The 26,237-nt window shown below is 52.7% G+C and overlaps 12 protein-coding genes across 12 annotated transcripts; 7 read left to right on the forward strand and 5 right to left on the reverse strand.

The window, feature by feature from the left end:
• Window positions 1-1,366: 1,366 nt before the first annotated feature.
• Window positions 1,367-2,722, forward strand: J4E85_003273 (uncharacterized protein; the record flags this gene model as incomplete). Its single annotated transcript, XM_051467542.1, has 1 exon — window positions 1,367-2,722. One exon carries the CDS (start codon window positions 1,367-1,369, stop codon window positions 2,720-2,722), a length of 1,356 nt encoding a protein of 451 aa, XP_051328701.1.
• A 2,467-nt stretch (window positions 2,723-5,189) lies between these two features.
• J4E85_003274 (uncharacterized protein) lies at window positions 5,190-6,743 on the reverse strand (the record flags this gene model as incomplete). The annotated part of the gene is made up of 2 exons (XM_051467543.1): window positions 5,190-5,672; window positions 5,700-6,743. 2 exons carry the CDS (start codon window positions 6,741-6,743, stop codon window positions 5,190-5,192), a joined length of 1,527 nt encoding a protein of 508 aa, XP_051328702.1.
• A 490-nt stretch (window positions 6,744-7,233) lies between these two features.
• Window positions 7,234-8,290, reverse strand: J4E85_003275 (uncharacterized protein; the record flags this gene model as incomplete). Its single annotated transcript, XM_051467544.1, has 2 exons — window positions 7,234-7,694; window positions 7,744-8,290. The coding sequence occupies 2 exons, from the start codon at window positions 8,288-8,290 to the stop codon at window positions 7,234-7,236; spliced, it is 1,008 nt and encodes a 335-aa protein (XP_051328703.1).
• A 484-nt stretch (window positions 8,291-8,774) lies between these two features.
• Window positions 8,775-9,718, reverse strand: J4E85_003276 (uncharacterized protein; the record flags this gene model as incomplete). The annotated part of the gene is made up of 2 exons (XM_051467545.1): window positions 8,775-9,565; window positions 9,628-9,718. 2 exons carry the CDS (start codon window positions 9,716-9,718, stop codon window positions 8,775-8,777), a joined length of 882 nt encoding a protein of 293 aa, XP_051328704.1.
• Window positions 9,719-10,806: 1,088 nt separating this feature from the next.
• Window positions 10,807-11,753, forward strand: YPT7 (Rab GTPase ypt7; the record flags this gene model as incomplete). The annotated part of the gene is made up of 7 exons (XM_051467546.1): window positions 10,807-10,836; window positions 10,885-10,938; window positions 11,021-11,116; window positions 11,165-11,344; window positions 11,394-11,438; window positions 11,486-11,588; window positions 11,644-11,753. The coding sequence occupies 7 exons, from the start codon at window positions 10,807-10,809 to the stop codon at window positions 11,751-11,753; spliced, it is 618 nt and encodes a 205-aa protein (XP_051328705.1).
• A 592-nt stretch (window positions 11,754-12,345) lies between these two features.
• Window positions 12,346-13,862, forward strand: J4E85_003278 (uncharacterized protein; the record flags this gene model as incomplete). Its single annotated transcript, XM_051467547.1, has 2 exons — window positions 12,346-12,588; window positions 12,654-13,862. The coding sequence occupies 2 exons, from the start codon at window positions 12,346-12,348 to the stop codon at window positions 13,860-13,862; spliced, it is 1,452 nt and encodes a 483-aa protein (XP_051328706.1).
• Window positions 13,863-13,995: 133 nt separating this feature from the next.
• On the reverse strand, window positions 13,996-15,480 carry J4E85_003279 (uncharacterized protein; the record flags this gene model as incomplete). The annotated part of the gene is made up of 1 exon (XM_051467548.1): window positions 13,996-15,480. The coding sequence occupies one exon, from the start codon at window positions 15,478-15,480 to the stop codon at window positions 13,996-13,998; it is 1,485 nt and encodes a 494-aa protein (XP_051328707.1).
• A 389-nt stretch (window positions 15,481-15,869) lies between these two features.
• Window positions 15,870-16,970, forward strand: J4E85_003280 (uncharacterized protein; the record flags this gene model as incomplete). The annotated part of the gene is made up of 1 exon (XM_051467549.1): window positions 15,870-16,970. The coding sequence occupies one exon, from the start codon at window positions 15,870-15,872 to the stop codon at window positions 16,968-16,970; it is 1,101 nt and encodes a 366-aa protein (XP_051328708.1).
• Window positions 16,971-17,521: 551 nt separating this feature from the next.
• Window positions 17,522-19,744, forward strand: J4E85_003281 (uncharacterized protein; the record flags this gene model as incomplete). Its single annotated transcript, XM_051467550.1, has 5 exons — window positions 17,522-17,726; window positions 17,798-18,057; window positions 18,107-18,265; window positions 18,314-19,575; window positions 19,633-19,744. The coding sequence occupies 5 exons, from the start codon at window positions 17,522-17,524 to the stop codon at window positions 19,742-19,744; spliced, it is 1,998 nt and encodes a 665-aa protein (XP_051328709.1).
• Window positions 19,745-20,660: 916 nt separating this feature from the next.
• J4E85_003282 (uncharacterized protein) lies at window positions 20,661-22,191 on the reverse strand (the record flags this gene model as incomplete). Its single annotated transcript, XM_051467551.1, has 2 exons — window positions 20,661-21,943; window positions 21,993-22,191. The coding sequence occupies 2 exons, from the start codon at window positions 22,189-22,191 to the stop codon at window positions 20,661-20,663; spliced, it is 1,482 nt and encodes a 493-aa protein (XP_051328710.1).
• Window positions 22,192-22,605: 414 nt separating this feature from the next.
• J4E85_003283 (uncharacterized protein) lies at window positions 22,606-23,901 on the forward strand (the record flags this gene model as incomplete). Its single annotated transcript, XM_051467552.1, has 4 exons — window positions 22,606-23,284; window positions 23,334-23,626; window positions 23,679-23,753; window positions 23,803-23,901. The coding sequence occupies 4 exons, from the start codon at window positions 22,606-22,608 to the stop codon at window positions 23,899-23,901; spliced, it is 1,146 nt and encodes a 381-aa protein (XP_051328711.1).
• A 658-nt stretch (window positions 23,902-24,559) lies between these two features.
• On the forward strand, window positions 24,560-25,198 carry J4E85_003284 (uncharacterized protein; the record flags this gene model as incomplete). Its single annotated transcript, XM_051467553.1, has 1 exon — window positions 24,560-25,198. One exon carries the CDS (start codon window positions 24,560-24,562, stop codon window positions 25,196-25,198), a length of 639 nt encoding a protein of 212 aa, XP_051328712.1.
• Window positions 25,199-26,237: the final 1,039 nt, after the last annotated feature.

Below are 26,237 nucleotides of genomic sequence, written 5' to 3' on the forward strand. Positions count from 1 at the left end.
GGCATTTCCGACGCGAAAGTGGCTGCGTGATCGGAACCGGTGCAGTTTCCATCGAGTAATGTAGACCAGTCTGGTCCCTCAACAAGTGGATGCTTTGACACGACGCATCGTAGGTAACAGCCAATATCGGGCCGGAACGCCAAAGTGTGCAAAGAAGCTGTAAAGGATCTGGGACAGGTGGAGTACCCAGTCAGCGTTTCTTCTCGCTCCACGGTGGGTGTAGGAAAAACTCGTTGCATTACCTAACGCCGGCGCGGCTTGGCATCTGTCGCCATCACGATGAGCACGAATATGACTGTGAATTGACGAAGACGTTGCACAATTAGCAATGCGCAAGGTAGTCAAGTAGGGCGCATGAGCGGTCATCAAATACGTGTCAGGTGCACCTCCTGACGTGACGATGCGCGCCCTTGAGGAGTGCGGGGAGTCGCGCCGGTCTATGGGCAGTCCGAGGAGATGCTCGAATATTCGTCCCCAGAGTCGCACTTTGCAGGCGATCACAACGCCATGTTGCGGGGAACAGGGCATCAGATGTGCGTCAGCGAATGATGGCTAGCGGGCGGACAGTGTGCCGTTGCGATGGACGAGCACCCCAGGGTTTCCGGGTGGAGACCCTCTGGTACAATGTGTGCTGAAGTGAATGGCCGTCGGCGAGTCACACATGTTGGCCGCATAGTCAAGCCACCACGGTGCTTGTTGGCGGCGGCCAAAGCACGAGCTGGAATTCGGAATGTGTTCGGCCTGGTGATGAATCGGCGGTCAGCAGCGAGCGCTTGGTAATGCATGGTGATGGGGAATGCGCTGCATACACCGGTATAGGGCGCGACAGTCACGACGCTCTCGTACCAGCTCAGCTGAGAAGGTTGCCCAGGTGTTGACGTCTTTTTAGTTGGCAGGCACGACAGCTACTGGGCGATCGCGAGAGCGGCAGGCCGTGCGTTCCTTCCTCCTGACCCAAAAATTCCATGGAAGGCGCAGGGGTGTGCTTGCCAGAACCCGTTAGCGTGGCGTGCGCAATCCCTGCATCTGGTATAACCGATGAAATCATGCGAAATCGAGTTTCTCTCATGTAAAACTTCCCTCAAAATGCTAAACGCCTTTAAATAAGACCACGCCCTACCCCGTGCTACCCCTTTGGCTACTTTGACAGCTAGAACATGTTCCTGCCACAGACTCTCTATAACCACCTCCACTCCCACAAGGTTAACTCTTGAACGCCGCCGCATTCAACAGTTGCTGCACCTGCATATCGGATCTCGGCCCACTCCCTCACTCCATTGGACAGCTCCTTATCTCGCAGATTCACAGCTGCCAACATCCACTCACGTCACTCAATCTCAGCCCTACCCCGGATTCTTTATCAGACATGCCCGGTCGCCTGTTGAGCACCCTCGCGAGGGTGGCTCCCACGCCATTGCCTAAACTGGACCACGTCAAACCACACGCCGAAGGCCTGCTTCCGCCCGTCTACTCCTACGACGCACCCCGCGTAAAAGCAAAGTCAAAGTCGGAAGAGTCGCTCGTCATGGACATCTTCAACCGCCACAAGCATGACAAGCATGCGAAAGAAAAAGAGGAAGTCAAGAAGAGCCCCAAGGTAGAGGCTCAGGGCGCGGCTTCCATGAACATGAGCGTCGAGTCGCCGCCCATTGTCTTCTACAACAGCCCCCAGTCTTCGACCGGCGCTATTTTCTCGGGTCAGCTCGTCATCAACGTTCATGACCCCTACGTCACCGTGGAAAAATTCGAGATGCGCATGCTCGCCATCGTTTCCACTAAGAAGCCTGTCGCCCCACACTGCCCCGATTGCAGCACGCAAACCACCGAAATCCACAAGTGGGAGTTCCTGACGCATCCTACTTCGCTGCGTCATGGCCCACACACATTCCCTTTCAGCCACTTGCTGCCGGGACACCTGCCTGCAACTACACATGGTAGCCTCGCCACAGTCGATTACTACCTTTCCGCTGTTGCTACTACCTCATCGGGTAAGATTACCTACAAGCGCAATCTGGACATCAAGCGCGCCATCTTTCCCGGGGCCGAGAAGCACTCTATTCGCATCTTCCCTCCCACGAACCTTACCGCTTCAGTGAAGCTACCCCCGGTCATCCACCCGATTGGTGACTTCCCCATTGAGATGCGCCTATCTGGTATTGTGCAGAACAAAGGAGACTCACAAACACGATGGAGGCTCCGCAAGCTCAACTGGCGCATTGAAGAGACGCAGAAGTTCATTGCTCCAGCCTGTGCCAAGCACATTTCCAAGGTCGGGGGTGAGGGCAAGGGTGTCCTTCACGAGGATGTCCGCGCCATCGCCAGCGAGGAGGTCAAGACTGGCTGGAAGACCGACTTTGAGAAGGGCGAGATTGACGTAGAGTTTCAGGCCGCCTGCAACGTCGGCCTGAAGCCTCTTTGCGACATGGAGAGCCCAAGCGGCATGAGCGTCAAGCACAACCTCATCATTGAGATGGTTGTCGCTGAAGAGTGGGCACCCCTCAAGAAGCTCAACCAAGCCACTCCCACTGGCGCCGCTCGCGTTCTCCGCACTCAGTTCCACCTCGTGCTCACTGAGCGCTCTGGTATGGGTATTGCTTGGGATGAGGAGCAACCTCCTCTCTACGAAGACGTTCCTATCAGCCCCCCGACTTACGTCGACGACTGCGAATTTCCTTTTTCCAACAGCAGCTCCCGCTCCGGAAGCTTCAGCCTGGAGCAATAGCTGCGAGCTTCCTATTTCCTTTCTTCGCTTATACCCCATTTTACGATGAGATCATCGACGCTTCACGAATCTCCTTACTGTGCCATTGGTCTATTTTCGCTTGGAACTATCACTAGTGGACTGTAGGATATACCCGGCGTCGCGTTTACATGCTCGCCACTCTTATTGGAATTTTTTACGGCGTTCGACTCATTGCTGGTTTATTTGGATTGAGCTCAGGTTGAGCCGCTCTTGCATCGAATGGACATCCAGCAGGCGTTTTTCCTTGGCACAAAGAAAAGTTCAACTCATAGATCACAATTCGTGACTAGCATAATAGCAAGTAATACATAGTACAAGCAGAATCAACTTCTACGCTCTGACATATCTTTGGCCCATGCTTTCTTGGAGTAACTCACAAATCATTGACTAGCTTCAACTCTGGGCACACGAACAAAGCGGTATACATAAGCCGCTGAGGCTGCGCAAGATCTGTGCATGGCGTACACTTCTTTACAGAGCATCACCGAACCCACCCATCAGTCAGACCAATTCACACCGCTTCATAGTACTCTCACATCGGAAGCGCCTTCCTAAATTGGATCTCACGATACTCGCCCCTTACGACTCGTACCACAAAGCCAACACATGAAAATCCTGCAACCACGTTCCACACTAGCCAGTATTCTAGAACACACTCCCCACATCCCTGATACATGCACCATGGTACCAGCACACCTCGGATCCTAACCAACAGCATCGGCACTTCGGTACCATACGCCAGTGACACATAACATGCACTTGAGCGGGTACATTACCTGCTCGCCCTGACACCTCTCACCCCGGCCCCTGTCGGGGATCACTCGCATGGTCGGGCTTCTCTACCGAACCGGTACTTTTGAAGCTGCCGGCCTAGAATAATTGGCATGCCAGGGCTCGGACGTGCGCGACAAGATGGGAATGTGAATTCCTCCATGTTTGGTGATGCGACATGTCTGGATGGGATTTCCTATTTAGGTTATCCGCTTTTGACCGAGCTCGTCAGCCCAGACCGAAACCTTCTGCATGTTTGTGTATATGTCACTGAAAAGCTTGAGGATCGCGACTCTTCTTTCAATTTTCGTCTCTGCCGTTCAGGGTAAAGTACGGGATGGGCGTGTGAAGACGTCGGCTCATGGATGCTGTTGCCAAGGTATATGTGGGGTGCGGCTACATGACGTACATCACGAACTTTGTCTAACCCATCACCACCCTGGAAGTATATCCTCAACAAACCGTATGCACCTTTAGTTTCTACAGAGCACTAAGCGTACACTCCTTTGGAATTGCAGCATCGATCTTACCATCGCTAGCCGTATTTCTTGAACGCACACGCCCCAGGGTATTCACAGCAACTCCTAAGGTTGCACAATCGTTTTTGACATCTAGTCGCGACAGTCGCTAATTCATTGGATCACTATAGAACCACTCCGAGCATGAGCTGGCGTCAGGTGAAAAAGACCCGAAATGTTCCGGGTCTTGCCTATGTAGCCAAGCACCAAAGAAAGCATGCCGACTCGCTCCCACACAACAGGATTGGAATGAGGTACCTTTCGCAACGTCAGAAATCGTGCCGCGCTACATTACAGTGTACAAGGTTAGTGTATGTCTCATATACAGCTGTACAAATACACTTACCCGTGCTCGACATCGAGGAATCTCCCCACGAAGATCAAAACACTTATGAACTCGCCAGAGCCGTGTTTGGCAGTCCACTCTTGTTGGGTTATGTCGATTGACATGCTGGTGAAAGCGAGGCGACCACCTATCCTCCACCAGTCTGTGGCTTTGTCAACACGGTGAGACATATACCGTTCGCGACCAATCCTGCCAACCAGTCTGCCCCACGACCATTCTCGATTTACTTCCTTGACCGGTTGGAACTTGTTCAAGAGAAACGGATTCTTTATCTCCAGTGTGGAAAATGTCCCGTGTGTCAGGCGAAGCGCTGAGCTTCGGTCTAGTAGCCGTACTACCTCTGGACGTCCAGGATGAGAGAGATAGATGTTCGCACCCCATACGAGACTTGGGCTCGTGGCGTTGATCAGATCACTTAGATAAGCGCAATATTCAGTGTTGGGAGGTAGCCGCCAACTCACTGTACCGCCCCAGCCAGCCCTAAAGTTAAAGGCACAAAGTCAGTCTATGTCTTACACGCAGCTCGCGCAACGGCTCTCTTACCAGGTCCACGAAGGTAAATGGTTACGTCGCCTACATTCTTCGGAGATAAACATCGCCTGATGCGAGCCTGCGCGGTGAAACCATGACGATATAGCCAAGGCGAAGGTAATCTGAGCGGGGGCAGCGCTTCCAGCAACGTCGCCCGTCCACAAAGGTATTCCGTGAAACAAATGTAGCGACGTGGTTTGTTCGTACATTCCAACTATACCCTGGACTAGAGATGGCGCAGAATTTAGTATTGGTAACACCGGCAGTTCTCCGAGGCAGACTACTTACAGGCTGGCAGGGTATCTGTAGCTTGTGTCAAGCGTCGTTTCGTAAACTCACGCATATGTTCGCACAGCCCTCGCAATTGCGCTCCAACGGTTATCTCCTCAACGACAGGAAAGCCATAGTCCAGCCGATACTCCTCGTCATTAGCAATGACCAAGTCTCCCTGGTGCGCGCTACTGCCTCCGCTGAATGCGCCGCCTTTGAATATGCCGCTTAACATGAAGTCTACCAGAATGGTATTGGGATCGTTCTCATGGCTTATGGGTTGGTGGAACAGCGACACATCCGCGCTTTCATTCGAAGCCATACATCGACATTCCCAGTAGAACTGGTGTTCCGTGAAGACGATACGGCGATTAGAGAGGACCCCTTCTTGGTATGTCCACCCGCGGGTCCAATATTGCGATTGGAGTATTTCTCGCCGCGGATCAGGGAGCATAGAAAGAAGCAGACTTCCGCTATTGGCGTAGTACTTTGGCTGTGGCTTGCGAGGTGTGTTTCGTACCCCAGGAAGACCATGGCTAGCACCACTTCCTGCAGCTGCTACGATGGTGAACTCAGCAGCTTCATATATTGTGGTCATCCTCGAAATTAGGTAGCTTTTCTCTTCTGGATCCGCCTGGTTTATACAGCTCCGATCCACCCACAGATAGGTAAAGTCGAGCTTGCGTGTGACCTCGACTGCGTCCATGACAGTCGTCGGCCAGTCTTCCAGATCGGCGGGCGTGGATCCCCAAACATAGCTTAAAGCAGCGTACGGAGTTCCCCACGGCTTGTCTTCAACCTCGGGAGGATCCTTGGTACAGTTGATCAGACGAAAGCCTCTGGTTACCGGTTCTTCCGATGCACGTTGTCTGCAGGCGGTACCGTGTCCACTGCGGCAGTAATCGAGCCAACCCCGTAACCGCTCAAGATCGAATGAACCCTTGAGCTCTCTTGCTCCCAGCAGGTTCTGGTTGAGAAAGTCGCTAGGCTCAGCAGCCGACTTGTAAAAGATGGCCCCCACAGCCGGAATCTCGTAGTCTAGCCATGTGGCATCGTGCCCGGTTGTTGGGATCGACTCTATATCTGGCACGACTGCCATGAACACTGTTTCGTGGCGTTCCTCGAGGAAGTCGGGTTCTTTAAACGCGTTTCTCACCCGATCTGCATTGAAGAGCCAAGCATCGCTGCTACGGAACGCAAGTAGTTTGTAGCGTTCATGTACATCTGGCTCGACTCTGACAGATCGAAGGAAGTCGCACAAGGGACAATCTGATGGCTTGGACAGCCTCGTACCAAACCGATGCACCGAAACTGCATCAGCGTAGAAGTGCCTTCCATCGGAAGCTTCGTAGAGCTTCGACTTCTTGTCTGGATCGTCCACTCTGCGTTTGTAGTACTTGAGGGCCGCTTCGAACACGTTGTCGATGTCCAGCATTTGACATCCCGTACACAATGGTGATGTCAGGTCGATGGTTGGTTTAAGTCGTTTCCTTTCTTCAGCATTGTCTTCCGGACTGGCTTCCTGTCTTCTTTTGCCTGCCTGCTTTGAATATGAGGCGCTCATATCGCTTCCAAGGTAGAAGTATTCGGGTAATGTAGGCGCGTCACAGTATCTCTGTGATATGCGCGATGGTCAGCATGCTTCTTGTTAGTAATGGGCTGCCTGCATTCTCTCTTAACTGCTACAAGTCAATTTCGAAATATTGGAATCGATCCATATGGAACCTGGTAGATTGTATGCTCGTATTGGTATACACAGCTGAGGGCAGATCGGCGTTCAACACAGCCTCCTCGTTGCCTGAAACAGCCTTAGCGCCGCCACGAGCGCGTCCACCCCAACTGAGCGAATGGCAACAACGGTCCTTTTCTTATCCAGATTGTCGTTTTCGCGCACTAATCCCCCATTGGGAGGTTCTGCGAACTGAGGCTGAACGGATTGCACGCAGCAAGCAATTCGGTTCCAGGCGCGAACACAACTGCGGCCATCGAACGACAGTCTGCCTTCGCTTCAGGTTTGGAGGGTGGCACGCTTGGCTTTCACTTCAGCCAATCGTTCACTTCGCTCCCACTTTGACTACTAGCTTTCCCTTCGCTCTACCTGTTCTGAGCTTCTCATAGGCGTCGGGTACATGCTCGAAAGCATACACCTCACTCACGACAGGCTTCACTTTCCCGTCCGCAACAAGCTTTCCCAACTTCGTGAAGTCATCGAAGTTCGTAGAAGCAAGACCGAAAGAGAATGGCCGTTTTCCACCTCCAAGCCACGTCGGTACCAGGAAGCGGAATGCGAGATCGTAGATAAAGGGTAGGCTCACTTGAGATCCGATCTGGACGTACTTCGCAACAGATTTTGTGAAGGAGGGTGACTTCCAGTATAGCTCAAACTGATGTCCAATGTTGTCGAGAACCATGTCATAGTGGTTTGAGCTGCTTGCCAGAATGGTAGGTACATCGTTCTGGCGATAGTCGATGACTTCGTCGGCCCCAAGATCCTTGCAAAGCTGAGCATTTGCGCCTGTGAGGGATCAGAAAATGCGTTACTTTCTCGACTGTGGGACGCTTACCGGAGCAGGTCGTTGTGACATAGCATCCCAGGGCTTTTGCGATCTGAATGGCAAAAGTGCCTGTACCACCTGAACCACCGTTGATTAGTACTCTGTCACCGGCTTTTACATTCGGTGCGAGGCACTGATATGTAACAAGACCACAGACTCCCAGCGTTGCTGCTTGCTCCGCTGAGACACCATCAGGTATAGGCACCGTTCCAGCTTTTGAACCGATGATATATTCGCCCAGCGTGCCAAACTGTTGCTTCGGCTCGAGCTTGCCAAAAACCATTTGCCCGACCGTGAGGTCGCAATCCGGTCCCGCTTCAGCGACTCTTCCAGCAAAATCAAGTCCGGGGGTTGCTGGTTTAGGGATGGCCATTCGCCCAACGATGGGTAGTTCTGCAAGCTTGTAGTCGACCTGGTTCAGAGCAGCAGCGTGAACTTGAATCAGAGATTCTCCACTTGCGAGTGGCCGCTTCGCTGTCGGCAACGGTACTGACTCATTGAGCTGTAGTGCCTCCTCGAGCGTGGTACCGCATGTTGACCATTGCCATGCTCTCATCGTTGCTGGCAGGCGCATCGCCTCGGTTCCGGTAGTAGTAGTTTGCGACATCTTCCAAGTAACACTGTGTGCGTGGTAAGAGAAATGAGAGGTAAAAAGACAGAAATGAGTTTCAAACCCGATGCGCTGTCATATACAATTGCGTTGCGGCTGGTCGTGAACCAAGACCGTGGCTACCATACGGATCCCCGCACGGGGAAGCTGCGAAGAAACCATCGTGTACGGCGTAGGATGAGTAAACCATCAAGACCCATCAAGCTCGATCATCAGCACGATTTCGTGTAGAATGGGATAAATTGTCAACGCTGTGCATAGGATTTCATTGACACGAGTGAGGAAGCGAAGGACATGCGCGCAGAATGATCGCGACTGCTAGGGTGCTAGCGCCGGACTTCGCACTCCCGCTACCTGGGCAGGTACTACCCAACACCACTGCCAAACATCCTTCACTCGCGTGGCCCTCAGCATGCTAACCACGCGGTATCTACCGTTCGCGCCAGAAGTCATTGTCCTCTCCAATGATAACCTGCTCGTCGTCGGACACGTTTCCTTCAGCAATGCCATCTTTATCGTGCCTCATTGGCGTGTCGGCCGTACGACCCCTCCACTTTCGACGCTTTGGCTCGCCGGCTGCATATTTCGCAAGCACAGCACTGACAGATGGAGGCGGATCTTCTTCTTCCATGTCCCCTGGTTCGCCTTCGATGTGGCTGTCCATCGTTTCCTCATGTCCTTTATGGTCTGACATCCTTTGCTCTTCTGTTTCGCCAAGTATTTCGTAATTCATGGCGCAGTCATTTCCTCTGGATTTCTTCCTTGTGCACTCGTTCTGATCTTGCGCCTTTCTCTTTGGACCGGCGTGAATAGGTATCCGGGTCTGATGATTGTTGTCGTCCTTCACGAGCATGGCGTCTAGACTTGCAAAATCGCCATCGGCCTTCTTTGCAAGAAAGTTGTCAGTCTCATGCTTCAGATTATCCGATGACGCCTTGGGGTCTTGTCTGTGGGACTTTGGCTGGTCTTTTGCCAGCACACGTCCGTTCCGTGGCCCGCTCGTATCCAAGATCACTTGCGCTGCTCGCTTCTCTATGGCATCACGGAGACCCTCGAGCACCTCAAGGCGTGTTCTTACGTCCCACCCGAAGATGATCGTACCTTTGCGGGATGTTACGTCGATGCGATATCTGTCGGATGATATTTGGATAGTGACCAGGTTGACGTCGCGAACACTGGCGACGGAAGGATACTCGGTACGGACCAGAAACACCAGCGTATCTAGATACTCATGTCAGTTTTCTCTCATAAACAAAGAGCGTTTGGGGCGATTAGCGACCTACTGATCAGCTGTATACGCTCCTGCTCGGACAAAGTGCCTCCAATATTAGTGAGCGCCATGAAATGCGAGTGAAGGGGATCCGCGTTCGTCATGGCAAAGGATTGATCTCTGGAGCTGTGACACTCTAGATTGATGCGGAAAGGATCAGTGGTATTGGCTGGGGCGAGGAAAGAACGCAATATCGAAACTACAGTTATAGTGAAATCGACGCTCTGCCAAGACGTGTTTGCATTCACTGACCGAATCGCGTCTCTTCCAGTTCACTCGATCAGAAACCAACGATTGAAAATCAGTGCTTACTGATAGTTTGACTGTGTAAGTTTGCTATCAAAGACCTAACATGCGTAGTCTGGCAAAGCAAAGTGTTTGGGCTATGCTTGAGGAGCAAGACATCTAGGTTCTCTTACACCTCGATTTTTTGATACGGTGTTTTTTTTTTTGAGGCGGTGGGCCGTTTTACGATTCCTGGAGGTTTTGAGTATAATCTTGCTCAGCACTAGAGTAGGAACACAAGATGATATCCTATGTGGTGCTATCTAAATTATCTAAAGCAAGGTTTGTATGTACAAATGGTGAGTGCAGATGTGGTGTCCAAGGATTGCAACTAGATCATGAATCTTGATATTGGAAAGCTAGTTCTACGAGCGACATGTAAGCAGGACCGTACTGGCAGCCTTAAACTTTACCGCTTAGGCGATCTATTGGTAGCCCTGGGTGTATCGGTTAGGTTCACGGTCGCGCTAGGTTGGAGATTGGCGATGACACCAGCAACTTTGTTAACTTGAGATATAGATAAAGCTCTCCTTCAGGGGCAGTCGTGATCAGCGGTGGGGGTAGACGGTCTATGTGAATGCGGTGTCAGGTGGGCGCGTGGGTTGACCACCTCAGATGTGCATGGGACGGGCGGTTAGCGCCATGTCCGTGCCCAGCTTGACATCAACCATCATCGATCTCTGGTAACGAAGCTGCACCTATCCTCACCGTATCTGCGCCATAAACGCAGTGCATCGATTTCCCTACTCGACCAACGTCCTGGAGACCTAGATATTGGCGTCGCATACCCTCTACCTCGGCCTAGTATCCGCGCAGCCAGCTCCGCACCACCTCGAAGCATCTAGCTTCGCGCCTCGAATCGACCGCGCCGTACCTCGTCTTCCTACCCACACACACTCTCTACAAGATGGCATCAAGGAAGAAGGTCCTCCTCAAGGTATACCAGCTCCCGATAGGGCTTGACCTTCAAGACTAATGCGCGCAGGTCATTATCCTCGGAGACAGCGGGGTCGGCAAGACGAGCTTGATGAACCAATATGTACGGAGAACCCCTCGTAGAGCTATACACGACACGAGTGATAGCTAGAGGCTATGAATACTGGCTTATACGGTCTCTATAGGTCAACAAGAAGTTCAGCGCAAGCTACAAAGCCACGATCGGTGCCGATTTCCTGACCAAGGAAGTGCTGGTCGACGACAGGCTGGTTACCATGCAGGTGTGTACATGTGATTCTGCGCGCTTGGATCTTACTGACCTACGATAGCTCTGGGACACTGCCGGCCAAGAGCGCTTCCAATCGCTCGGTGTTGCCTTTTACCGCGGTGCCGACTGCTGCGTCCTCGTATACGACGTGAACAACTCGAAGAGTTTCGATACCTTGGATAGCTGGAGGGACGAATTCTTGGTTCAGGCCAGCCCGATGGATCCTGAGAGCTTCCCATTTGTAGGTGCATACGGGTAGATTGGATGTACATCTGTACTGACGCGGACAGGTTGTTATTGGCAACAAGATCGATGTGGAGGAGAGCAAAAGGATGGTGAGTCTCTGTAGCGACCGTTCAAGGCTTCATGCTAACAGCGCCAGATCTCGTCCAAGCGCGCCATGACATTTTGTCAATCGAAGGGTGGTATCCCGTACTTCGAGACCAGTGCTAAGGAGGCCATCAACGTCGAGCAAGCTTTTGAAGGTAAGCCAGACCTAGAGCCATCCGAATCCCCGCTTTCGGAAGCTGACATCCGTAGTTATCGCACGACAAGCTCTAGCACAGGAGGACGTGGGTGACTTCAGCAACGACTTCCCCGAGACAATCCCGATCGACCTCAAGGGCAGCGAAGGCGGTTGCGCATGCTAGTGTATGCCATCACGAAATAAGCGACGTTTATGAGAGCCGACAGTGGAACCTCATCTGCCGCAATGCCGTCTTGCATCTGGAGTTCGCATGGAGTTTGGTGTTGAACATGCTTGTTGAGCAGGAGGATCTCTTACTCCTGTAATCTATCATCACGGATGGGGTCATTGTCACCTAGTCGATATAGCTGCCTAAGAATATATGAATACATACATGAACAATACTTTTACCTGGAGTGCTATCAGACGCGTGCCTTCCGCCCGCGTATCCGTGATGACGTGGGTCCGTGGCTAAGGCGGCACCGCCACAATTCCGTCAACGGGCCTCTTTGAGACACGAGGACACATGAAACTCGCAACCCCCGGGACTTAGCACCCTCTTATCAAGTGTCCGCGTGTTACGCCGAACCACCCCGTGCCACGAGTCCATCACTTGCATATTCCTCTGCCTTTGACAAGCGACTGATTTCATGGGCGCTCGCATATTCTTCCATGCCTCGACACGTACCGCGACCGTGAGCCCGCTTATCACCGAAGACCCTCCCTGACGGACCTGTCCTATACACCTACAATAATTTCTATTACACCCTGCCAACATGATACCTCGGAGGGAAGAAGATGTTGAGACGACGCCGCTCAGTCCACGCGTTAGCGACGTCTCCGACGAGAGCGCATACTTGCGCGGGGAAGACTATCTCGAGAGCCCAGCGAGCGAGGCCAGCCAGTGGGCTGAGGGACAGAAGAAGGGACTATGGACGAGCAAAGTGCGACACGCAGTGGGAATAGCTCTCCTACTTGCGACGGTGCTACTGTGGACAGCTAGTAATTTCCTCGCGAGTGTACGTACCTCGCATCCCCTGGGATGGCATGGGTAGTGGTAAGCGCATAGCTGACAAGCCAACAGACAATATTCGCAGACGATTCCTACTCGAAACCCTACCTTGTAACCTACGTAAACACAACATTCTTCGTCATCCCTCTCTTACCCATGTTCCTCCACCACCTATGGGTCGACCGTCACCGTCCCAACAGCGCGCGGCAGCATCGCCAACCTCTCCTAGCCCACGCACGCGACCTCTTGCAACGGCGAGCAGGGAAATGGAAGCTCCTCCGCGAACACGAGACCCCGTCTTCAAGCTCAGCCTCGAACAAAGCTCGCAATGACGAGGCGACCGAGGTCCTGCTGTCATCCTCGCTGCACGGCTCCCAAAGTTTCGCATCCGGGAAACCTGGTGGCCAGGACGAGGACGACGGCTTGACGATAAGAGATACAGCGAAACTGGCGCTGGAGTTCTGTCTCCTTTGGTTCCTGGCAAACTACTTTGCGGCCGCCTGTCTGGAGTACACAACCGTCGCCAGTTCTACTATCCTGTCTTCCACGTCCTCCATCTGGACCCTACTTCTGGGATCCATAATGCGCGTCGAGCGCTTCACGCTGCTCAAATTCCTCGGCGTACTCGCGTCTCTCGGCGGTGTAGCCCTCATCTCCATGGTCGACGTGTCTGGCGAAACGGATGAGAACCGCGGTTCCTTTCCACACAAGACACCAAAAGAATTAGCCATTGGCGACGTCATGGCCTTTGTGTCCGCTGTACTATACGGTTTCTACACGGTCTTCATGAAGTCTCGGATTGGCGACGAGACAAAAGTCAACATGCCTCTCTTCTTCGGCCTTGTTGGATTGTCCAACATCTTACTACTCTGGCCTGGATTCATCATCCTACATCTTACAGGTATAGAACCTTTTGAGCTCCCGCCCACATCGCGCATCCTCAACATCGTGCTCATCAACAGCGCATCATCTCTCGTCTCCGACTTTTGCTGGGCGTACGCTATGCTGCTTACTTCCCCGCTGATTGTCACTGTTGGACTTAGTCTGACCATTCCGTGCAGTCTGGTCGGGCAGATGCTGTTGGACTCGCAGTATGCATCGGCGTTGTACTGGGTCGGCGCGGCGATCATGGTGCTCTCCTTCTTGTTCATCAACCATGAGGATCGGAAAGATGAAGCAGAGGGACTGCAGGGCGCGGATGATGCTGTGACGGAGGTGCAGAGGGGCTTTCAGAGTATAAGACAGAGTCTGAGTCGAAGGAATTCGAGGACGGACGTTTGATGTCGGATACCTGGGTCGCATGCTCAACCTGTTCATACACATATTCTTTGAACAATTCTCCATAGCCAAATACCAAAGTCATTTTTATTGGTTCATGGGGTATCATAATGCAAGTCATAGTAGTGCCAATCCCTCATTTCCGTCCACCGTCCATGTTTTTGGAGTACCCATTCCGTCCATACTTTCCCTTTCCCTTCGAGTTCCACTTCTTACCACCGCCCTTGTAACTCTTCTCCCGGTCATTGTCTTTCCTCTGCTCCATCAGATCCTTCTTCCTCCCCTCCCAGCTCTCGTCGTCGTCCAGTTCCTCAATTGGCCAGCCCTCCTTCTCCATGAACTCTTCGAGCTGCTTCTGAAGTTGGGGCTCCCACTTCGATTGGTCTTCTAGATCTGTGTATTCTAGGACGTTCTGGCCGAGCGTGTAGTCGCCTTGGCGAGAGCGGATGAGAGACGACATGAGGCCGAGCGAGTTACAGGCTAGACCGAGGTCGTGGCAAAGAGAGCGTACGTAGAAGCCAGATGTTACTGTCATGCGAAGGCGAGCTGCTGGGGGTTGCGGAGTGGGCGCAGATGGAGCTGATGGTGCGGTAGCGTCGGCGGGTTCAGCGGCGGTATCCTGGGTGATTGTTGACGTGTTTTCGGTTGCTTCAGATTGCTCCACTGAGGCTACAGGCTTCTCTTCTGTCGGTAATGACGCTTCGACACTGGCGTCTGTGACTTCGTTCTCCGCCGGGGTCTCCTCAATGGGTGCTACCTCTGCTGGTAAAGCGCCAGACATGGCGGGCTCGGAGTCTGTCTTGGGTATCTTCGGTTGCTGCCCTGCGCCTTCAACGTGGTCGTTTTCTGGTGACCTCGATCGTTTCCGTCCTCTTCTTGCCGCTGTGTCGGAGTAGACTTTGGCGTCTTCTTTTCGGATCCCCATCAGCTTCTTTGCGCCCTCCATCTCAGCACCATCCACTTCCTCCTTTGGCCAGGCAAAATCATGACTTCCGGGTTCCAGCCACTCGACAAGCTCCAGCTCTTCTACTTCGACCGGCCGCGCTGCCACCTCGGGTATGTCCTTACCCTCTCTAGCATATTCGTACATCTTCTTGCCGTCCACCTTGAGCGCAGAGAAGACGCTTGGCTTTTGCAAGATCTTGCCGCGAAATTGCGCCAGCTTCTCCTCGACCAATTCCTTTGTGACGTGCTCGTACTCCGCCTTGCCGACAACCTTGCCTACAGCATCATAGCTGTCTGTCGCCGCGCCGAACAGTACCACGCATTCGTATGTCTTCGTGCACTCGAGGAAGCGTTGTAGGCATTTCGTGCCCTTGCCCATGCCGACAATCAAGACACCCGTAGCCATTGGGTCGAGGGTACCGCCGTGACCGAGTTTCGCTTTGATGTTCTTGAGGTGTTTGGGCTTAGCGTCCGCGATAATAAGGGAGCGCTTCTGGGCTTCGAGCCAGGGTGCGAATAGCGGCGAGCGAGAGAAGTGATCTTGGAGGTCGCGCAAAACGCCGGCGGAGGAGGCCCATTGCGGCTTGTTGATCGCGAAGATACCTTCAAGCACCTTGCGACTCTCGGTCGGTGGAGTAGTCATAATGGCGCGTTTTATCGAAGATGCGACTGGCATCAGCGGGGTGATAGAAGGAAGCTCGGAGCTCTAGCTACTAGGGTGGGAGGTATTGGGGCCACTAGATGTTAACAGAACTTATGTTGCCTACAGCCTACACAGAGAAATATTTTCCAAAATCAGGCTGGAGTATACATCATCTTGTGTGCTACTTGATTGTCAAAATATAATACAATGTATGCGGTAACGCGAAATTTCGTAGCCGTTCCGAGAATATGCGCCAAGCCGGAGGGCGCGCTAGTGGGCGATCATCTCACATGTTTCTGCGCCTGCCTCGCGCTTGCGCTATTCACATCCACTTGCGACTTTTGTCTCCCCTCTCGATCCCACGCGCCAACGTCCCGCTCTGGCCCCCTGCCTGCTCACGTATACCTTGATCTACCGAAATCATGAGCGACACCAACAAGGACCTCGAAGATCTCGCGAAATCAACCACCGAGGATTTCTACGAGTTGCTTGGTGTAGCATTCGATGCGCCGGAAGCTGCGATCAAGAAGGCTTACCGTAAAGCCTCGATTCGTTACCATCCCGATAAAAATCCCGATAACAAAGATGCTGCGGATCGCTTTATTTATCTCGGATGGGCTCGAGATATCCTCATAGACGAGAAGCTAAAGGGCGAATATGACCGCGCGCGTACCAGGCGGCGGGAGAAAGCGCTCCAAGATGAGCTTCTGGATGGTCGACGGCGCAAAATGAAGGATGACCTGGAAAGGAGGGAACGAGAGGGCAAGGACTTCATGAACAACCTAAAGAGGAAGAGGGCGGAAGATATGAACGAGGCGGAAAGGAGAGAACAGGAGATACAAAGATTAGCCGAAGATGGCAAGAGGCGCAGAAAGGAAGCACAAGAGCGCATGGAGAAGAAGCGCAAAGAAGAGGATGAGGCAAGCTTCGTGGACTTAAGCCCTGAGCCGCAGGCACCCAAGCCTGGAGACTCCGCCGAGATCGATCGCACAGTCAAGGTCCGGTTCCAACGAGAAGGCGACGCTACAAACTGGGACAAAGACAAGATATCGAGCATGTTTGCGAAATACGGCAAGATCGACAGCGTCGTCATGGGCAAGGACAAGAAGATCCGGCCATCGGGAGAGAAGCACCGCAAGGTCATCGCCATTGTCTTTATCATCTATACACGTCTCGATCACGCGCACGCCGCCGTCCTGGACGGAAAGTCCGACTACCCATCGCTCGAGTCCGTGGCTTGGGCGAACGGCGAGCCCGACCTCACATCACCAACCAACGACGCGCCCTCAGCGCCATCAACACCTATATCTACGCCGAAGAACCAGTCATTCAGGTCATCGTTTGGCCCAGGCATAGGGAAGGGCGTCGGAAGTACTACACCACTAGGAACCCCAAAGTTCTCTTTCAGCCCAAAGACACACAGCTTAGAGGAGGTGACTATGATGAGACTGAAGCAAGCAGAAAAGAAGCGGTTGGAGGATCAGATACGCAAGCAGGAGGCTGCCGAGGAGGCTGCGGTATGATGAGATGACTTGATGAATTCGTTGTGTTAATCCAAGATACCCACTATTAGTATAATTTAATTTGCCGGCTACGTTGACTTTTCCCACAGCTCATGTTGCTTTCATATCGTGATGTATCCGCCCGGGGGCACTATGGATCTTCTAGGCAATACCTAGGTACAATATCGAAGACCTCAAAGGTGAGAATATGTGCTCTTCCGGAAATAGCCTTTCCCATGTCGTCGCAAAAGTTAGATTTGGTATAGCTACATTTTGTAAGAATCCCTTCAGTGATATATCGCCTTGCCGACTACATAGACTTGGATGCAACACCTTCTAGCTTATAAAATGTGTTGTAGGCTGCAACGCTTGAGTTTGGCTTTCGAGTGACGCAAGTGACCTCGGGAAGCAGCTATCGATAACACGCCTTTGACCCTGGACGCGCATCCCGTCTCGCGCCCTTCGCGCCCGCCCGCATTGCTCATCCCCACTACTTCTTTTACCTGACCTTGGACAGGCAGCTCTGTTTTGTAACACCGCAGCATGCAGCATACCCGAGATTATTTCTTAAGATGCCGACCCCAGAATCCGAGATACTGAAGCCACTCGACGCCTCCAACACCAATTCCGACGACTGGGAGATCTTTGTCCTGAGCGATGCGCGCATCGTCTTCGAAAGCAATGGCAAACCCGCGAGCCTTCTTGCTGCATATGCGGATACTCCCCTCCGAGTGGAAGGGAGATTGGAGACTCCTGGGCGCGGCCAGCTGAAATATCGTATGTGAGACATACTTGTCGGCTGTCGGACGCGACGACTAAGTAAAGCACTCTGGCTAACGCGACTGCAGTTTTGAAGAAACCCTACAAGCCCATGGAAATCGAACTACAACATGTGACGCGCTTCTCCTACGGCGAAATGACCGACGGCGCATACGTAATTTGGGCGCAAGGCCAGGCAGGCTGGTTCGAGATACGACCGACAGCGCAGTACAAGCCCATCTACGACCAGATGGTTCAGGCTGTGGAACTTCTATACTTTGTCACAGACATCTACGGCGAGTCGCGGAAGAAGAGTAGCGGGCCCAGTGCTGAACTGGTCTTCCAAGAGGTCAGCATGTCTTAGAATCATGCAACATTGTGGCGCTAACATGACACAGTATGCAGAGGACGAGCGTTTTCCTTGCAACGATGTGACCACGGCTGAGAGACTATTCGACCAACATCATCTGTTCCTCATGATGTGCTTTCTGAACAAAGCCCAGGGACTGAGCTGGAGTAACACGCCTATCTATCAACGTTTCAGACGGCGGTTCCCGGTAGGAAGCATGGAGCTCGAACGTGTGCCGAATCTAACGTACGTTTAGAAAGACTTCGATAATTGTAAGGCACGAATCGAAGGGCGCTATTCTCAGATCCAACCCGAACGCTCGGCGAGGACCCAGAAGTCCGCATCTGCACCAACGCCAGCTTCCAAAACGGCACAAGCGAATGCGACACCGAAACCAACGGAAGTGCCGAAGAAAGACGACAACTGGTGGGAGGCGGCCGCACTCTTCGAATTCATGCAAAAAGCAGTGAACCAACGGGTTCTACGAGCAGGACGGAACCACATAACGGTGGATCGCGTTGCCGAACTCATTGTCAGGCGATACGAGATTGAGGAAGTGGACACTGCGAAGAACGTGCTTCTGGTACACGCACAGAATCTGTGCTACATGATGGACCGCCCGCGGCGGAAGAACATACAATTCTTTGCCGCCGAACCTATATATCAAGAGCTGTCAGCCGGCCACAGTCTTCCCGCAGCCGAACAACGGCGGGCTGAAGGGGTGGAACTGAAACCACGGAAAGATCACGGAACTCTGAGAGACGGTGAAAGCGGTTCTTCAGACACGTCCGACGAGGAAGATGACGCCATAACAACACCCGTGCGTAGACCACCGGGCAGACGGAAGCAAGGCCGTCTCTCTGTGCTAAGACCTACGAGTGGAAAGTTTTCTGGCAAGAGCAAAGGGATCAGCATTAAGCCAGGGAGACAGAAAGGCGGGAAGGGGAAAGCACCCGTGCCGGCAAGTGACGACTCGGAAGCCGAGCAAAGCAGCAACGCTACAAGTAGTGATGAAGACGATGAGGAAGAAGGCATCGACACGCCAACCCACGCCCTATCACCAGGTCGAGAGAAGAGAAAACTAGACGATACGGACGGTGATCAAGACGAGAAGGATCGACGAAAACGCACAGCCAGTGCATCCATAGCACCTGAATCTCCACCCACAACTGGCGACTCGGACTCTGCTTCTGAAGGAGTCAGCGCCGTACCACCTCTTCCACTGCGTTCCCGGCCTTCTCATCTCCCTCCCCACGCGAACCCAGCATCATCATCAGGAAACACTAAATCAATAGTATCACCACCGATAATATCAACACCCTTACCGACATACGAAGCTAATGGCCCCCGTGACTCCTGGATCTGCAGTTTCGACGGTTGCACCCAGAAAATCTACGGCTGCAGTAAAGAGTTGGGTAGACAATTGATCACAGAACACTTGGAAGATCACAGTCGCGGGCGAGAGAAGGTTGTTGGCATTCTTTGGAGAGAGCAGGATAGATTGAATCTGCCTGTTAGGTAAGTCAATGTCTCCGAAGGTGGACATGCAAGCACAGTAAGCTAACACTTTGACAGCAACTTGATCAAGAAAATCCGCGAAATGAACGAGGCGGCTACGCCGCTGTTCCCGTTGCCTGGTGCTCCGGCGACGGCAGTGCAGCCGAAGCCTATACAAAGACCTGTGTAAATTCAAGGACCTATTCATACTCCCACTCGATTTTGAAATGAAAAGCCACAGTGACTTGACTCGTGGTACAATCATTGACTACTTTTTCAATTTTCTATGCATCCCTAAATCTCTTCCTCTTCACATCTTCGCTGCTCATTCCACAAACATCGTCCAATCTCCTCTTCCCTCTTCTAGTGTCCTTTTCTACACTGTTCTCCTTGTCACCTTTGTCTCCCACAAGACTTTCAATACTCTCCCTCACTTCACCCACACTATTCACATACCCTAGCTCGGCATCGTGTTCCTCCCAGATCGGGCTCGTAACTTCGTACGCCTCTCCCGTGCCGACTTTGACATGCCATTTTGGATGTGGGAACGGTAGCGCGTAGATGGGGGTACGGAGGTAGGATTCGGGGTAGGGGATGTCCGTCATGTGTGTGGTTTGGGGCCAAGATTGGCTGTAATTGTAGAGGCTGGTCGTGGCAGTGGCGTTGGAGTGTAGTATAGATTGCGTTGCTGGAAGGTGAGATTGGTGCTGCCGGCTGGAGGATAGAGACGTCGAAGTAACGTGTTGCATCTCGACTTGATCGTGCATATATGGCGCTTGATGCATCAAGGCGTCGAGGCCGGATCTGACTCGTGCCATTGTAGTTGAAATCAATATTCTTGTGGTAGGGAGTTGTACCTGATACTGCGAAAAGGCGTGAACATTATGCTGATCAAATACGTTGACATATGGGATCAATCTAGCATACGCGGTATTTCTGAATACGATGATGGGAGACGCTTTTGGGACGAATCCGTCTTCCGCTCTTTGTTGACCGGATCAACACGAAGTGCGTATCGTACCTGACAAAGAAGAAGAATGCGCCTCGGAATGCATAGACCCAAGAAGGGTAGGATGTTTGAAATTTTGGGCAGGTCTGACTCTACTTTATACACTGATTGTTTTGAAGACGTTAAATCCTGATCCTCCTGTAGCCATGATGGCGCCCGGAATCTGTGGGTGCCAGTGCGCCTCCTTGATCTGCTCCATGTAATGCACGAACAGCAATTGCGGCGGTACATCTTGGACACCTGCTGTGTACTTGCTCTCCTCATCGTCGAGTTCGACAGCCAGATCCCATAGAGTGAGGGTGTTGTCGCCGGCGCATACGAGCACGATACTGTCGTCTGTGGGATGCCACTCGACTGAGGTGATTTGCTCCTTGTGGAAGGTGTACGACGCAACGGGCGAAGGCTTCTTCTCGCTCGACATATCAGTAGAGGGCTTCCATTGCCGCAGGTCCCAGACTCCCCACTCGCCGTCGTCTGCACCGGTGGCGAGGAGATGAGCGGTTTGGTGCGACCAGCTCAGTACGTTGACATCTGTTTTTGAGACTTGTACGCTGAGCACCGGCTTCCGCGACTTTGACCGCGCGTCCCAGATCTTGACTGTACCATCGCTCGATGCAGAGGAGAATACGTGCTTCTCGGTTGGTGACCACTGTAGCTCCTCTACTGAGCCACTGTGACCGGTATACGGCGTAGTGTCTGTAACAAAACCTCCACCCTGTGTCCGTGTTGTCGCAAAGATCTTTCCGGTGCAGTCACCTGTCAGGAGCTTGCCCTCTGGTATCAGTGGCGACCAATCTAGCGCATAACCTTCGTTCGATCCATGTGCGCGAATCGTGCAGACAGGCTTGTTTTGTGTAGGCGAGATGGTGGTACCGGGGGTGTCGAAGGCTGTGAGGTGTGGGGTAACGTCGTGAATCAAGACCTGGCCTGACTCGGTCATGGCGGCGGTAAGAGTTGTAGGAGGTTGTGCGGAGGTGGCTTGCGGTGTCTGGTGGGCACGTATGCGGTTCGTGCAGCTCGTCAACGGTATCGACTTTGTCTCGAGGATAGGATCTGAAGCCTCGTCGTCGGATTCTTCGTCATCGTCCTCTTCATCCTCCTTTTCCATCCGCGACAAACTGCTCATCTTCATGACCATGATCTGATTCTCCTTGTCCCTTCCTCGCGCTGCTTGTGTGCCGGCCACTGAGTAGACTGTTGCAGGGTATGTTTTGCGGTCTGCGCCTAGATTATCGGGTACGATGTCGCATGAGAGACAGGGCCACGGCGCTTCGAGCGCGTGAAGCATCTCGTATGTGGAAAGATCGGGGTTCAATGTCTCGCCAGGTGAGAGTTTGTGTCGACCGGGAATGAAAGTATCTTGGTCCACGTCCATGCCATCTGGCGGCGTTAGTTTTTGGATTTTCGACATTTTCCTCCGGCAACCTACTCTCGCGCTCCTCAGCTTCGCGCTCTTCGTCTGGTCGTCCGTCTACACCTGCCTCGAGAATCTCATCCTCGCTTTCGAATTCATCTTCAAATTCATCCTCAAACTCGCCCGCTTCGTTGTGTTGATCGATTTCCATGGGGCGATCTCCATTTTTGATAGCCTCCTGCTCTTGCTCTGAGTCTGCGGGTCGCTTCGCCATGGTGTGTGAGTGCGTGAGGCTGTGTTTTGGGGTGTCTTGTGGCAGGCGTAAAAAAGGTGGCGCTGGAATTTGTCCCGCCAAATGTTTTTTGAGGCGGCTTATCGATCGGCGTATCGGACCACGCTATGACGCCCCCCTCTCTCAGGTGCCCACCGGGGCTGTTGCGTGCATCTCTGGAGCGAAACACCGCGCGCTACCCCCAGTCCAATCGCATCCCGCACATCCCAGGTCAACACCACAGAGGCCGCGCCCATAATACCGTGTCTCCCCCTTAAAGTCGCATAGAATTGTTCGAGGAGCAGAGTCGCCAAGGAAGAAGAAAACACATTGTCAGCTTGCATTCACCGTCTTGACGCGTGCCAGCGCGCTTTCAGCCCAGATCAACAACCGCGGGGACGCTGAGACATACTAGCCATGGAGCCAGAATACTCGAGTCAGGAACCAGCGCAGCAGCCCTACGTAGCTGCCACAGAAGTGCAGCACGTACAGCAAGTGCAGCCTGAGCAGCTGCCGCCCCAGCAACTGCAACCCGAGCCAATGCAGCCCGAGCAGGTGCCTATCGAAGCCGAACAGGAAGCGCAGAAGCACATGGACCAGACCATGGACGTCGCCGACGACAGCATGAGTTCGACTATTACCGCCTCGACTGTCACACCGCTACCAGACCTCACTCAGAACGCGAGCCTTAATAACAGTCCCAACCCCTACGAGCAGCCTCACCGACCCTCAACGTCCTACTCAGACACCGCGTACCAGTACACAACACACAACGGGACGCGCTTCAACACATCATCAGACGCCGACACGCCTCCACGGCACGGCTACTACGATGCCAACAAGGAAACACACATGGGCCAGTCGCATTCGCGGCCCAGCTCGCAGATGGGACGCTATCCGACTTCGGAGGGCAACACGCGGTCAAACTCATATCAGGACCAGCGAGGGAGCGCCCAGCAGCAACAACAGGAGGCCGCCAAAAACGCCAGCGTCGTCATCAAGGTCGGCATGGTCGGAGACGCGCAGATCGGAAAGACCAGTCTGATGGTCAAGTACGTTGAGGGCAGCTGGGACGAAGACTACATCCAAACGCTCGGTGGGTTACACAGGCATGTTTCACAAACTGCAGATTCTGACAACCACAGGCGTCAACTTCATGGAAAAGACCATTTCGATCCGGAACACAGAGATCACCTTCTCCATTTGGGATTTGGGTGGTCAACGTGAATTCGTGAACATGTTGCCGTTGGTCTGCAACGATGCTGTTGCAATACTCTTCATGTTCGACCTGACACGAAAAAGCACATTGAATTCCATCAAGGAGTGGTACAGACAGGGACGCGGTTTCAACAAGACTGCCATCCCGTTTTTGGTCGGCACAAAGTACGACCACTTTGTCAACTTCCCGCGCGAGGAGCAGGAGGAAATATCTAATCAAGTACGAGTCCCTGCCAAAGACAATTCAGAGCCGCAGGACTAACAGCAACTAGGCTAAGCGATTTGCGCGAGCGATGAAGGCCAGTCTAATATTCAGCTCAACCAGCCATAGCATCAATGTGCAGAAGGTGAGAGCTGTCCATACCCATTGCTAAGCCCATGCTGACTCTGCTTCAGATCTTCAAGATCGTGCTATCCAAAGCCTTTGATCTGAAATGCACCATCCCCGAGATAGAAAATATTGGCGAACCCTTACTCCTCTACCAGGCCGTTTAGTCGCCGGCAGACCGTAGAGTCAGGCCCAGGACAGAGGGAACGCGTATGAACCTATCCGAGGGTCGAATTGGGCGCGTCTTCTACCGGAACGTTACCATGAGCGAATGATTTTCATGACTGTTTTGCGTGGGATTGCATGGCTCGGCGATTGGAGCAAGGTGCTAGATACATGGTTGGTCCAAAACCGGCGTTCTTCTGCTTGTATATGCGGAAGTGATTGTATAATTCGGGCAGCAAGGCCTCGGCCGGGGCACGGAGTCTAGCGTCAGGACGCGTAAGGACACGCAAGATTTGTAGCTTTACAGCATACATCCTAGTGTAATACCGACTTGTCAGAATCGACTGCATCTTATTAGGTTTGCGTGACTTCCAATCAACGCGCCTGGCGGCAAGTTTAGGCGAATGACGTAAGCTTCCGCAGCTAAAAAGTTACGGATCCTAGCAAGCAACACCAATTAACCCAGCTCCAAAACCGCGTCCACAGAATTTGCCCCAGCACGAACGAGGTTACAACATCGAGAAACCGGGTCGCGAACCGATTAACACATCGAATATCAAAAGCAACCCATTGCCTTACCAGTAGGATCGTCGCGGAGGCTGAACAAGAACGACTTGTGGGGATACAATCCTAGAAAGACAGCTTCAACCCACTACCACAATGGCGCTTCCTTCAATAGCGCTCCCAGGACAACTCCTCGGAAGTGTCGACAAATACAGTCCTGGTCCAGGAACACACATCCACGACTCGCAAATCTATGCCTCAATAGCTGGCCCCGTTTTCTCTTCGCCATCACATCCCTCTACACAAAGCGCATCCTCCAAGTCCGGCAAACTCGCACCGCTCCTCTCAATAACACGCCCTCCCACCTCCACCGACCCCGGGATCCTCGGCCCCAACTCTGGCGGCGGCGTGCCCCTCCTCCCAACCGTCTCAAGCACAGTCCTCGTCCGCATAACGCGCCTCGGCCCACGCTTCGCGAGCTGCGAAATCCTCGTTATCGACAACGCCGTATGTCGCGAGGCCTTCCTCGCGCAGATCCGACGCGAAGATATCCGGGCTACAGAGAAGGACAAGATAAAGATTGAGGAGAGCTTCAGGGTGGGTGATTTGGTCAGAGGCACGGTCATCAGTCTGGGAGATAGCGGAAACTACTATGTCGCTACGGATCGCAATGAGTTTGGTGTTGTGCTGGCTAGGAGTGAAGAGGGCAGGGTTATGCATCCGGTTAGTTGGAAGGAGTTTAGGGATCCGGTCAGTGGGAAGGCGGAGGCGAGGAAGGCTGCTAAGCCGTTTTGATGAGAGCTGTGGTATACAACGAAGGAGAGGAAGAGAGAGAAAAGCCAGTTTGCTGTGATGAGCATGGCAACCGCTGATAAGATACCCATGATGCGGAATACAGAGTAAGATCAAGTGTACTTGGCATGCGAAGAAGACGATAGAGAACTACAAAGGTGGTCTATATTTGAGAAGACGACATGAGTTATATCCAAGAGCCTTCGTATCCTTCAAAGATAAGGCTATCGAATGTACGGAGCGCTCTCTTCTGCTTGCGCTAGCCGCATGCCCTATGCATTCCATTTCTCCGGCATCAGGCATACAGCAACCTCTGCAACAACATCATCAACGGAACAAGCCGCTGCACACCAAGATCTAGCTGAGACAGCGCGGGGCCACGAGCTAAATATACCTCCTACTTTCCACCTTCTGCCAAACCCCCGGTGGCGAAAATAGCAACGAAGCAAAACCAAACACGGTCGCAGCGATGGATGTGACAATACTCTCGGTACCTGCATCGTGACGCGTATCATGTATGCAAGGCCGGGGAATCACACCCAACACGTAGTGTTCCATGACTCGAGGCAACACACGGGGCCAAGGGTATGTAGTAGCATGTGTAAGGTAACCCGAGAAGATGAGCTAAGTTTAGTGGCCAGGACTGCAGTTCTAGTGCTTCGCACATGCATGTAGTAGAGCTGCACCACGAGAACGATTTAGAGTGAAGTTGAAATGAACAGCGAATAACACATCGTTTGCAATTGTGAGAAATAAAGTAGAATATACTACGATTGACGCTTTCGCTGTACGCGTCGAAAGACGTTTTTAAATGAATCAGCAGGTGCTCGCTGCACACAAATCCCCTATGATGTCGTCATGAAATAGCACAACGAGGTCGTCTCTGAAAATTCCCATCTGTATCCCACCGCACCGTCTTAATCCTTCTCCTTTTTCTTCCCTCAGGTTTGCTTCAAAAACACCTAAAATCGCAGCCCTTCCCTAGGTGTGAATGTGAATGGTACCAGGAACCGTAGATACGCCTAAACTCCGACCATGCTTG

Source organism: Alternaria conjuncta, assembly GCF_024043145.1.
Source record: "Alternaria conjuncta strain BMP 0040 chromosome Unknown scaffold_4, whole genome shotgun sequence".
NCBI lineage: Eukaryota > Fungi > Ascomycota > Dothideomycetes > Pleosporales > Pleosporaceae > Alternaria > Alternaria conjuncta.